Below are 13,902 nucleotides of genomic sequence, written 5' to 3' on the forward strand. Positions count from 1 at the left end.
ATCTCTACCAGAGGAGATATGCTTGCCACGAGCAAGGTCAGTATTTGTTACTCATCATTAATAATAATAATCACTTATTGTCACAAGTAGACTTCAATGAAGTTAATGTGAAAAGCCCCTAGCCGCCACATTCTGGCACCTGTTGGGGAGGCTGATACGGGAATTGAACCCGCGCTGCTGGTCTTGTTCTGCATTACAAGTCAGCTGTTTAGCCCACTGTGCTAAACCAGCCCCGTGCTCTTGAACTGAATGGTTTGCTGGGCAATTAACAATCAATCACATTGTTGTGGGTCTGGAGTCGCATGTAGGCCAGACCAGGTAAGGACGGCAGATTTCCTTCCCTGAAGGACATGAGTGAACCAGTTGGGTTTTCAGAACAAATCGTTGATAATTTTTATTGGTGGACATCGCTGTCTAGGCCAACATTCATTGCCCATCCCTAATTGCCCTTCAGAACATGGTGGTGATCTGCCTTCATGAAACCTTGCAGCCCATGTAGTGTAGGTACACCCACAATGCTGTTAGGGAGGGACTTCCAGGATTTTGCCCTCGCGACAGTGAGGCAACAGCAAGCCAGGATGGTGTTCCAAATCCTGTGTGTGGGGCTTGGAGGAGAACGTGCAGGTGGTGGTTTTCCCATGCATCTGCTGTCCTTATCCTTCAAGGTGGTAGAGGTCATGGGTTTGGAAGGTGTTGTATAAGGAGCATGGGTGCTTGATTGCATCTTCACCATTACTGAGACTTTCAATTCCAATTTGATCAATTCTTCCAGCTGCCAAGGTGGGATTTGAACCCATGCCCCCAGAGCAATAGCCTGGGCCTCTGGACATTACCACTGTGCCATCTTCTTCCCTAATGTTTTGGCAATACCGCAGCATCTGAGGGGAAGCTGGATCGATATGTGAGAGAGGGATAGATGGGCTTGTTGATAGGGTGGGACAAGGTTGATGTAAAGACCATAGACAACCATAGACCAACATCAAGCTGCGCGCTTGATTCACACCCCATCCACAAACCTCCACCACCGGCGCACAATAGCAACCGTGTGTATACCATCTACAAGATGCACTGCAGCAACTCATCAAGCCTTTTAGGCCGCGTCTTCCAAATCCACAACCGCTACCAAGTTGAAGGACAGGGGCAGCGGATACATGGGAATGCCGCCAACTGGACGTTGCCCTCCAAGTCATTCACCATCCCCGACTTGGAAATGTATCGCCGTTCCTTCACTGTCGCTGGGGCAAATTCCTGCAACACCCTCCCTAACAGCACTGTGGGGGTACCTACACCACGTGGACTGCAGCGGTTCAAGAAGGCAACTCCCCACCACCTTCTCGAGGGCAATTAGGGATGGTTAATGAATGCTGTCATAGTCAGCGACGCCCGATCCCATGAATTAAATAAAATAACAGAACCATTGGGTCTGGTTCAGTGCTGTTCACTCATTGCGACAGGTTCTCACGGGGCCGGGACAGGGTCCAGTCACAATTTAAATACATGGTCCTTGAGGGATCCCAGGCTTTTGCTGCCTTCGGGAGAGTCTCCAATTTTCAAAGCATGGGTGGACAGAGGGAATGGGAAACCCTCTCGGCTCCAATTAACCATCCCAATGAGCTCCTGGAGAAACTCGTTAAGGGACCGGGGAGGACAGAACTGCAATTTTCAGATGAGAATTCAGCAAACACCAACAGTCTGGTTCAGGTCGGTGCACAGCTATCAGGCTCCCAGTCGAGGTGAATGCAAAGTGAAGTTTTCCCAATTAAGGGGCAATTTAGCGAGGCCAATCCACCTCCCCTGCACATCTTTGGGTTGTGGGGGTGAGACCCACGCAGACACTGGGAGAATGTGCAAACTGCACACGGGCAGTGACCCGGGGCTGGGGTCGAACCCGGGCCCTCGGCGCCATGAAGCAGCAGTGCTAATCACTGCGTAGCCGTGTCGCCCCCTAATACATTGGAAATTATCCAGTGGGGCACCTTGCTCCAGATTGTGCGCATTACCCGTGAGTTTATTGTTTGGACACCACCTTAAGCTTCCATGCTACAGGGTCACTGCTTGCTCTCTTTGCCAAGGCGGCAGCAGCAGCGGGCCTCAATATGGCTGCCGTCCGTCTTTTCCACTGGCATCAGGCAGGCAGCTCAGCTCCTGCCTCCTGGAGGTGCTCACTGGCACTGATTTTATCCGGGTATTCGGCTCCCAACTTTGCTTCAGAAGCCCGGTCTGTTGTAACTTCATACTGCAATCTGAGGGAGTCAAGCTAACCAATCAGTTGTAAATGTTCGCCCAGTGCTATCTTCCCGGAGCAACTGATAAGCAATAAGTGTGGTACAGGGACAAACACTCCGTCATTAATAATTATATGTCGGCCTTAGCCCAGTTTCTGAGTGAGGCTGGAGGTTTAAATACCCAATTCCAGAGATTTGAGCTCCTAATTCAAGCAGGTAATCCCAGTGCAGTACCGAGAGGGTGCTGCGATGTCACAGTTGTCGTTTTGCAGATGAAGCATGTGGTGATATGATTTGCATACCTGTCTGCCATTGGGGCAGAACACCGGCTTACCATTGGCCCTGGTCGTTCATGTGCCTCTCGCCCGATTGGTCGAGAGGCTGAGTTAACCACGCCTCCTTGCCGAGGTATAAATAGTCAAACGCCCGGCGGTCGTCCATTTTATTGTAGACAACCGCAGGGCTAAATTCTAGTTTATTAAAGCCTAACTTTTGTAAAGCAACTCGTCTCTCGTGCAATTGATGGCACATCAATGCATTAAACAGTCTACCCGCTGAGATATCACAGCACTAGACGATAGGAAAAAGAACCAGGCATTTCTCCACAGTGTCACATCCGAAGTTTAAGCATCAACCAACATCATTAAATTAGATTATTTGGTCGTGTGTCTGTGGGAGCTTGCTGTGCACAAATCCGGCTGTTGGGATTTCTGTTCCCAATGGGAAAGTGATGGGAAGAGAGAATCCCGCTGCCAGCAAACTGCCCGTTGCCGAGAACCACGTGGTTGGCGGACCGGAGAATTCAGCCCTCTATAAACGCAGAACCTTTCCTTTCGAGTTTAGAATACTTCATTTTTACCCACAGCCTGGCGATTTCCTCTTATCATGCAGCGCGGGGGATGTGTGATTGGTCCTCCTTTTCCCCCAGTGACTGTAACATACTGTGACTAAGATGCAAGGTGCAAAAGCGTTCAAGGTGACCGTTTGACAAAGCCCGGTGTGATCCCCCCCCCACCCCCCAACCCCCCCCCCCAACCCCCCCCCCCCCCCCCCCACCCCCCCGTGCTGTGCAGGTGCCTAGAAGCAGGGCAATGATAAAGGTGTTAATGGCCTTGACTACTGATCCGTCAGCAACCTCTTATCCCACTGTTTGGAGCGTTAATCTTGATGGTCTGAAATGTCCGTTAAGGATCCTTATCTGGAAATTGTCCAGTGGCTTGCACCATAAGACATAGAAGCAGAATTAGGCCACTCCACCCATCGAATCTGGTCCACCATTCAATCTTGGCTGATATTTTCCTCATTCCCATTCTCCTGCCTCCTCTCCATAACCCCTGATCCCCTTATTGATCAAGAACCTATCTATCTCTATGTTAAAGACTCTCAGTGATTTGGCCTCCACAGCCTTCTGCGGCAAAGAGTTCCATAGATTCACCACCCTCTGGCTGAAGAAATTCCTCTGCAACTCTGTTTTAAAGGATTGTCCCTTTAGTCTGAGATTGTGTCCTCTGCTTCTAGTTTTTCCTTCAAGTGGAAACATCCTCTCCACGTCCACTCTATCCAGGCCTCGCAGTACACTGTTTCAATAAGATCCCCCCCTTAGCCTTCTAAACTCCAATGACTACAGACCCAGAGTCCTCAACCGTTCCTCGCACTGTTGTATTTTATATTTTCCCCGCGTCTTGACTGTGATAGAGAAATTCAAACAGCATTCATTAGATAAGCAAAACTGAACTTTATTCACTAATTAGAACTGCTAGCAGAAAATGGCTGATACTTGGAGTCGGAAAGCAGTCAATTACAAACTGCTGAGTCCGTCCCAAGTCTGCGATATTACAGGAAAAGAAGGCGATTCTTATACATTATAGGATCAAGATAACATGAATACAGCTTGGTCAGGAATTTGATTGAAAGTAAAACATAAGTAATAATCATTACAATGGCGTCACCTTGCTGACCTTTAGGGGACTTGAGTTTCATATCATTATCTTGTCTTTGTTTTAAGAAAGGGAAGAATTTGTTTAGTAACAGGAAGAAATAGTTGTTCAGCTTGTTATGTATTAAGACTACTTCTAGCTCCAAGCCTTATCTAGACTCTCAGAGTCACCCAGTTCCCAAGACATGCTGTCTCTGTGTATTCTGTATCTGTGTCTTTGGTTAAATTCAATTGTACCAAGAATACTTGACTAGTTTTCCCATCATGCCATTATTTGCTTCACACAATACCACAGCACGACAAGCTCTTCATTCCAGGGATCATTCTTGTGAACCACCTCTGGACCCTTTCCAAGGCCAGCACATCCGTCCTTAGATACGGGGCCCAAAACTGCTCACAATACTCCAAATGGGATCTGACCAGAGCCTTATACAGCCTCAGAAGTACATCCCTGGTCTTGTATTCTAGCCCTCTCGACATGAATGCTTGGCTTTTAGTATGATGGGAATTCCAATGAGTGCCCAATCTCCATCAGAACCTTGAATGGATTGGCAACTCGACGGATACAACAGCTCTTCTATGTGCCACACCTGAGAGTTTTTGGAGAGTTCACAGGAATGAAAATCGGCCTCCTCTCCCCTGACTATTTCTGTCTTTCAAACAGGTACAAAGCAATGTGCAACGTGGGTACAACAAAATATGCCGTGGATGTGGGCTTGATAGACTTTGGAGCAGCATACACCATCATTCTGTATAAAAAGGTAGGTGTGAAAATTTCCAATATTCTATTCACCAGATAGCTGAATCTTTCCGGGGCCATGGGGAAAGAGCAGAGGCTGTGGGATACACTGGTTACTTCTTTAGAAGAGCTAGCACAGGGACACAGGGCCGAATGTCTTCTTTCTGTGCCGTGATACTCCACAATCAAGCGGAAATTTCGCCAAAGATTGTTTCCTGAATTATGTCATAATATCCACTCATTTATATCATGAGAGGCAGACATGTAGTGATTGACACACAGGGTAACCAATGAACACACACACGACACAGAACAACCAATCACCAGACAGGACACCACCACTATAAAGCCCACAGGGCATTAAGGCTCCCCCTCTCCCACAGGACACGGCTGGGGAGATAGTCTCAGTGCACAGGCCAATGAACATCATCACCATGTGGTAGAGAGCTAGTCTGGTCAAGTCAGTAGGATGTTATCAGTTAGGTTAATAGAGTGTCAACCCACAGCAGATTATGTACAGCAATCAACAGGTTCAATAAAACAGTGTTGGACCATCTCCTGTGTCGGAAGCCTGATTCTCGTTTTACTGCATCCAGTTGCAGTCGATGTTAGACCAGCACAGATAACACATCAAATTAATGCAAGTTTAAGAAAAATCTTTGAATGGTGTCTGTTTAGGCAAAAGAGCTGGAATTTAATATTTAACAGAATATCAGATTTGGTGATTTTTAAAATTTCTTTCGCGGGTTCTGGGTGTCGTTGGCCAGGCCAGCATGTTTATTTTACATCGTTAGTTATCCTTGAGATGGTGGTGGATGAGCTGCCTTCTTGAACCGCTGCAGTCCAAGTAGGGTAGGTACACCCACTGTGCTGTTAGGTTAGGGAGGATATTCCAGCATTTTGACCGAATGAAGTGAAGGAACGGCGATGCATTTTCCAGTCACGATGGTGTGACTTGGAGGGGAACTACCAGGTGGTGGGGTTCCCAGGCATTTGCTTCTCTTGTCCTTCCAGACGGTAGAGATCGTGGTTTTGGAAGGTGCTGTTGAAGGAGCCTTGCTGAGTTGCTGCAGTGCATCTTGTAGATGGTACACACGGCAGCCGCTGTGTGCCGGTGGTGAAGGGAATGGGTGTTGGGGTTGTGGGTGGGGTGCCAATTAAACAGGCCACCAAAAAGAAGAGGCCACCAGGCTGGATAGCCAGCAGCGGCTGCCAGCCAGGAGGTCATGCAGTCGTCGAGGCCCGTCCACCTGAGGGAAGGATGGGAAGTGTGCAGAGCGGCAGTCGGTAGGTGCGAAGAAGGCCAGGCAAGCGGCGACGACGTGTCTCCGGGAATTTGGGAGCAGCAGCCAGCGGGATCGGGCAACTCGACCAGAGACAGAGGCCAGCGGGACTGAGAGAGAGGGGAACGGGCTGGGCAATAACTGGAATAGACGGCCAGGGCGTGAGACAGCAGAGGCCCGGCCAGATAGCCATCAGTGGCAGCCAGGCAGCAGCAGCACGTGGTCTTCGAGGGTCAAGGCTCGAGGCCTGGCCACCCAAGCTGTCATTGATGGGGGGGCTCGACATCATTGGGGGCGGGGCCCCAGCAAAGAGGGAGAGCGCGGGGTCCCCATAAGTGTAAGTCCACCTCTGCCTGCAGTGAGGTCCTGGAGCTGTGATGATTGACCTCCAACCACCACAACCATCTTCCTTTGTGCCAGGTATGACTCTAAATGCCTTGAGTCCAGTGTAGCTCGGGCTTTTTGATGCCATATTCGGTCAAATGCTGCCTTGCTATCAAGGGCAGTCACTCTCCCCTCACCTCTGGAGTTCAGCTCTTTTATCCATTTTTGAACCAAGGCCACAATGAGGTCAGAAGCTTACTGGCCCTGGAGGAACCCAAACTGAGTGTCCGTGAGCGAGTTATTTCTGAGTAAGTGCTGCTTGATTGCACTGTCAACCTCCATCACTTAACTGATGATCGAGAGTGGATGGATAGGGCGGTAATTAGCCGGGTTCGATTTGTCCTGTTTCTTGTGTACAGGACATATTTGGGCAATTTTCCTCAATATTATTATTATTTCCTCAATTCGAGTACATGCCAGTGCAGCAGCCGTACTGGAACAGCTTGGCTAGGAAGCAGCAAGTTCTGGAGCACAAGTTCTCAGGACTATTGCCGGAATATTGGCAGGGTCTTTGCAGCATCCCAGCCGTTTCTTGATATCACATAGATATCAGTCTTCAGCGAATTCGATCCACTGCATGATGCTGGGGACCTCCAGAGGAGACCAAGATAAATCATCCACTCAGCACTTCTGGCTGAAGGTTGTTTCAAATGCCTTAGCCTTATCTCTTGCACTGATGTTCTGGGCTCCTCCATCATTGAAGATGGGAATATTTGTGGAGCTCCTCCTCCTCCAGTGAGTTGGTTGATTATTATTAGTTGTTATCTGAAGTAAGGTGCTCTTTCCAAGGGCCGGTGCAGACTCAATGGGCCAGATGGCCTCCTTCTGCACTGTAAATTCTGTGATTCTATGATGGCATCTGCAGATCCTTTAATTCAATTGTATGTATTTCAACTTCAATAAGATAAAAAAAAATGCTGAGAGAAAGTTTGGTGATGACTTCAGTGACTGCTTTCTAGAAAGTTCTTGATGGATCTTCCCTCCAAATTCCAGTGGGTGAGGTTCGCTGACGTTGGTCTCGTTTATAATCACCGTTGCTGTCTGTAGCTGCATGCCAAGCTCCAGAACATGCTCTCTACATCTCTCCTCCAATAAGGCACTCTTTAAAACTCTTTGCTCACGGGTTCAATTATCTGACCCAATATCTCTGAATGTGACTTGGGTACTTTGTTTTGTAATGCTCCTGTTTCGTTACGTTTAAGTCTTATAGGTTTAAGTTGTTGTGGTCCTGAGCGCCGCTATGGGCCCCCTGTACGTTGCCGCGATATCGCTGGTGTTGTGGAAACATTGACTTTTCCCCCGTTGTGTTGTGCTTGATTCCCTTCAGCCCGGAGATGCCAGCTTGACGGTTTGGAAAACCGAAGACATCAAAGCGAACGTCATGCACATCGCGTGGCAAATTCCGCAATACGTCCTGATGTCTGCCGGCGAGGTTATGTTCTCCATAACTGGAGTGGAGTTCTCCTACTCACAGGTACACATCATTCAGGAGCCTGCCTCATATTGCTTTGTCTTCACTGACAGAAAAATGAGAACGTAAAAATGTTTGTGTCAGAGTTACGCGGTGATTTAAAAAAAAAACCGAGGTTCCTTCAATTTGCTCTCCCGACATCCCGGAGCGCACGTGACGCATCAACAACGGAGCTGTTGAGTAATCATCACATTCAATGTCTTTCCTGGTGAGGTGAGGGAACTCCAACAGTAGAATTCTCTGGAAATCAGAGGTTGAAAGACAACTATTCCTTCCAATCAGTCATAGAGTTAAGGAGACATAAAAGGAAACCATTCTGCCCAGCAAGTCCATGCTAGCTCCCCAGACCGTCCTGTTCCCCTATTGTCGTCCTTCGTGTGTATTTCCCTCAACTGCCCATCCAATTTCCTTTTGAAATCATTCATCATCTCCACTTCCTCCATCCTCAGTGTAAAAATGTTCTTCCTCACAAACCCCCAGCATCTCTTGATCAAACCCTTAAACCTGTCTCCCTTAGCTCTTGTAGCATCCCCCAATGGGAACAGTGCCTCTTTGTCTTGTGCAGTACGCAACACATAGCCCGTCATGCCTCATTGCTGACAGATTGTATCATTCTAATAGGGACTTGTCAACATATTAGAGCCCTTCCTTAATAATAACAATTATCTTTATTAGTGTCTCAAGTAGGCTTACATTAACACTGCAATGAAGTTACTGTGAAAATGCCCTAGTCGCCACACTCCGGCGCCTGTTCGGGTACACAGAGGGAGAATTCAGAATGTCCAGTTCACCTAACAAGCACGTCTTTTGGGACTTGTGGGAGGAAACCGGAGCACCCGGAGGAAACCCGCGCAGATGCGGGGAGAACATGCAGACACCACACAGACAGTGACCCAAGCCGGGAATCAAACCCGGGCCCTTGGTGCTGTGAAGCAATAGTGCTAACCACTGTGCTACCGTGTCACCCCATAGAAGGTAGAGTATTCAGAATGTCCTGTTGCATAGGGGCAAAAATTGCCCTCTTCAGCTTGCCCCCACCCCTCCCCCCGAGGTCCTTCAATATGAGGGGTAAGGGGGAGGGTTTCTTGTTGAGCTCCATTGTCAGCTCCTCGCAACATCGCTGCATTTGGAAACCCCATTGTCATCATAGACTGATAATGGTACAGAAGGAGGCCTTTCGACCTGCTGAATCCATGCCAGTTCTCTCTGTAAGAGCGACTCAGTACCTCCCACTTGCCTGCCTTTTCCCCCTAACCCTGAAAACGATTTATCTTCAGGTGATCATCCAGCTCCATTTTGAAAGCTGCAATGGGATCTGCCTGTGCCGCAGTCTCGGACAGTACATTCCACATGCTAACCACTTGAAAAAATTGTGTTCTCAGCTTGTCATTCGTTCTTTAACCAATCACCTTCGACCGGTGTCCTCTGGTTCTCGGTCCATCCACTATTGGAAACACTTTGTCCCTGTACTCCATCCACATCCCTCATGATTTTGAATACCTCTATCAACTCAACCCTCTCTTCTCAAGCAGAAGTTCATAGAATCCGTAAATGCAGAAGGAGGCTATTCCGCCCATCGAGTTTGCGCTGACCCTCTGAAAGAGTACCCTGAAGAGGCACACTCCCCCGCCCTAACACCATAACTCCACCTAACCTGCTCATCTTTGGACACTAAGGGTCAATTTAGCATGGCCAATCCATCTAACCTGCACAACTTTGGACTGTAAGAGGAAACCGGAGCACTCTGAGGAAACCCACCTAGACATTAGGAGAACGTGCAAACTCCGCACAGTCACCCAAGGCCGGAATTGAACCCAGTCCCTGGTGCTGTAAAGGAGCAGTGCTAACCACTGTGCTGCCGTGCCACCCCAGATCCTTCAATATGTCCACGTAACTGAAGCATTTCATCCTCAGAATTAACCTGGTCAATTTTTTCTGCACCGTCTCCAAAGCCTTCACATGCCTTGTTTCTTGACCGAATCTCGCCCAATGCGAACAGTTTGCTTGGATCATTTGCATCAGATTCTCCTCAGCACCATAAAAGATTTGATTTGAGCAAATTGGATTTTTTCAAAGTGCTACCTTGCTGACGTCTCCACATATTTTAACTTGCCATCAGCGGTGTGTTTTCTGCTTTGCTTTACCTGGGTGGCTTGGATGCGTAGTGTTGAACAAAGAACAATCAGCTTTGTTAACAAACAAAACTAATTTATTAACACTACTAAATAAAATTTGTACGTATTCCTAAAGTATAAGGTTACTACATTGAACTATGCTATTTCTAACTGCAGAACTCTCGAATACACAACTGTATTTATGCCTGAAAAGCTTATACCCAGAAGTCACACAATATTTATATGACTGTTCTGTGGTTCCCTCTAGTGGTAAGAAGCATTAACATTAACTTGTTAACTCTTTACATACCAGTCAATATACATATCATGACAAACAGGAGCACCCCCTGTCGTTCATCTCTTGTGTTCCTGTCAATTGGATTCCTTTGACTAGGGTGGCCATGGGTGTAGGGACGTGCGCAGCGGCGCACAGCTCCCCCGATGATGGATGGTCACTGCTTGACGCAGCAGCGATTAAGACCTCGCTGCACTCAGCAGACCTGACTTTCTGTCTCGGTTATACCAGCTCAGTCCAGCAGAGGTGGCAGGGAAAATACCACCAAACCCACCCAGCAAAAATAAGTGGGAGGGCGGGGGAAAAAGTACGTTAAGCAGACGCTGGGGGTCAGCTGAAAATCCGAGATAAAAAGATATTTCTTTTGTTAGGCAACTGTAGAGAAATAGATAATTGATGCGTTGAAAATTCATTATGGTGGCAAATGTGATTAAGATACAAGTAATCATAGTTCATGACATAGTCACAGGCAATCAGTAAAGTAAAAATTAAGTATAAGATAATAAAGGCGGCGCAGTGGTTAGCACTGCTGCCTCACCGCGCCGAGGACCCGGGTACGGTCCCGGCCCCCGGTCACTGGCCGTGTGGAGTTTGCACTTTTTCCCTGTGTCTGCGTGGGTCTCACCCCCACAACCCAAAGATGTGCAGGGTAGGTGGATTGGCCACGCTAAATTGCTCCTTAATTGTTAAAAAAAGAATTGGGCACTTTAAATTTGCTAAAAAATATATATATAAGATAATAAAAGCTTTGCACGATTATGAACATTTAAGGATGCAAATAGTGACAATACATTGCAAAATGCAGGTCTCATTAAAAATAAAAGGTCTCCTCCATCTTGCATTTTATATTAAATGCCGTGGATCATCTGTTCAATAAATTCTGGATTGTTTACATACAGTTACTGAGATTTATAAAGTAGGGGATTGGGCTGTTTCCTAATCTATTCATTTTATCGGTGGAATGGTGATTTTTCTCCTTAATTCCATCGCACACATGTACATCCGTATGAGTGTGACAAAAGATAGCGGCAATCCCACAATAATGGTATCAAGGAATATAATAATAATCACTTACTCTCACAAGTAGGCTTCAATGAAGTTACTGTGAAAAGCCCCTAGTCGCCACATTCTGGTGCCTGTTCAGGGAGGCTGGTACGGGAATTGAACCCGCGCTGCTGGCCTTGTTCTGCAGTGCAAGCCAGCTGTTTAGCCCACTGTGCTAAGCCCTCAGTGTTAAATGATTGCCGTCTTGTCCTGAGATCTCTGCCCTGGTGTTCTAGATTCCACAGCCAGGAGAAATAACCTCTCGGTCGTGACCTTGTCAAACCCACTCTTGAATGTCTCGGTTGGAGGGAGGCCATTCGACGCCTGTAATGTTTAAATCTCCATTTCCATTACTTAGTACCGCAGGTTGCTGTACGGCCGTCAAGGTCTGATTTAGGCTCCGTGGGAAACAAGGCCTTGTAGGGCCCTGTCCAAGCTCATGAACTCCGAACAAGGACAAGGCGACAAACAGGAATATAACTGTAATGACAATCATATTTATTCGTGTCACAAGTAGGCTTACATTAACACTGCAATGAAGTTAATGTGAAAATTCCCTCGTCGCCACACTCCGCCGCCTGTTCGTGTACATAGAGGGTGGCACGGTAGCACAGTGGTTAGCACTATTGCTTCACAGCGGCAGGGCCCCAGGTTCCTGGCTTGGGTCACTGTCTGTGCGGAGTCTGCACGTTTTGCCCGTGTCTGCGTGGGTTTCCTCCGGGTGCTCCGGTTTCCTCCCACAAGTCCCGAAAGGCGTGCTGTTAGGTGAATTGGACATTCTGAATTCTCCCTCTATGCACCCGAACAGGCGCCGGAATGTAGCGACTAGGGGCTTTTCACAGTAACTTCATTGAAGCCTACTCGTGACAATAAGTGATTTTCATTTCATTTCATCTTCACAGTAACTTCACTGTTAATGTAAGCCCACTTGTGACAATAAAAATTATTATTATTAGAATTCAGAATGTCCAATTCACCCAACAGCGCGTCTTTTGAGATTTGTGGGAGGAAACCGGAGCGCCCGGAGGAAACCCACGCAGACACGGGGAGAACGTGCAGACTCTGCACAGACAGTGACCCAAGCCGGGAATCGAACCTGGTGCCCTGGAGCTGTGATGCAACAGTGCTAACCACTGTGTTACCGTGCCACCCATATAAATCGATCTGTGTTCCCTGGGCTGCACACACTTGTGCTGTGATCGATCAAGAGCTGCATTTAGCACACAGGCGGTCGTTTCCAGAAGCTCAGTGACAGTGTGATGCTCATGGCCAATTGTCACTGGAAGGAATCCGAAGGAACCATATAATGGTTGCCACACAGAAAGAGGCCATTTGGCCCATTGTATCCATGCCGGCTCCATGTAAGAGCCACTCACCGCGACTCGCTTTCCCCAACATTTACTCCCTTACCCTGAAACGTTTTTTCTCTTCCGATAATTATGCCATTCCCTTTTGAGGACCACGATTGAATTGGCCTCCAGCCTGCTCTCAGGCAGTGCATCCCAGACCCAAACCATTCACTTTGTAAAAGTGTCATTGTTGCTTCTTTTGCCAATTACAACCCCCCCCCCCCCCCCCCCCCCCCCCCCCACCACCACACCTTCTCCTCTGCTCCGAATTAGCCGAGGAAAGGGCATGTGCCAGGTTTCCAGCGTGAGAATCGCAGTTCCCCCCATCGCCATGAGATGGAGCCCTATATCAGGACAAAAATATTCCATGAATCACCGGCATCACTGGACGAGGAAAGCCATGATGTGGAGATGCCGGCGTTGTACTTGGGGTTCACCTGAGGAAGGAGCAGTGCTCCGAAAGCTAGTGATTTGAAACAAACCTGTTAGACTTTAACCTGGTGTTGTAAGACTTCTTACTAGACGGGAAAAGACTGAGGAAGATCTTTAGTACGTCATCTAACTTCCAGATCGTCTCATGGTAAAGGTGGGAAAGGGAAAAGAGGGAGCCATGGGTCAGTTAACTTGGCATCAGTAGTAATGAAAATGCTGTAATCTATTATAAGGGATGTGATAACAGGCCACTTAGAAAACCACGCGAACTAAACAGAATCAACATGGATCTATGAAAGAGTCTTCATTTTTTTAAAAGGTTGTAACTAGAAGTGCAGATTAAAGGTGACCAGTGTATAGTTGGATTTTCAATAAGTATTAATGGGAAGTATTGGTAACGACTCTGGACTAGTCAGTAATCCAGAGGCCCAGATAACTCTCCAGGTGTATACAATCAATTAATAAAGTTGACGGCTCGGTGGCACAGGGGTTAGCACTGCTGCCTCACAGTGCCAGGGACCTGGGTTCAATTCCAGAGTTGGGTCACTGTCTGTGTGGAGTCTGCGCGTTCTCCCCGTGTCTGTGTGGGTTTGCTCCGGGTGCTCCGGATTCCTCCCCAGTCCAAAGATG

At 47.8% G+C, this 13,902-nt stretch overlaps 1 protein-coding gene across 2 annotated transcripts in view; it reads left to right on the forward strand.

The window, feature by feature from the left end:
• The window catches only part of slc15a2 (solute carrier family 15 member 2), a 92,614-nt gene that overhangs the window by 68,237 nt on the left and 10,475 nt on the right, over window positions 1-13,902 (forward strand). For both annotated transcript variants that reach the window (XM_038790075.1, XM_038790076.1), the window contains 2 exons: window positions 4,826-4,922; window positions 7,895-8,041. In XM_038790075.1, coding sequence (XP_038646003.1) covers window positions 4,826-4,922; window positions 7,895-8,041 — 244 coding nt within the window. The remainder of the gene's footprint in view (window positions 1-4,825; window positions 4,923-7,894; window positions 8,042-13,902) is intronic.

The sequence above is a fragment of the Scyliorhinus canicula genome, chromosome 2, assembly GCF_902713615.1.
Source record: "Scyliorhinus canicula chromosome 2, sScyCan1.1, whole genome shotgun sequence".
NCBI lineage: Eukaryota > Metazoa > Chordata > Chondrichthyes > Carcharhiniformes > Scyliorhinidae > Scyliorhinus > Scyliorhinus canicula.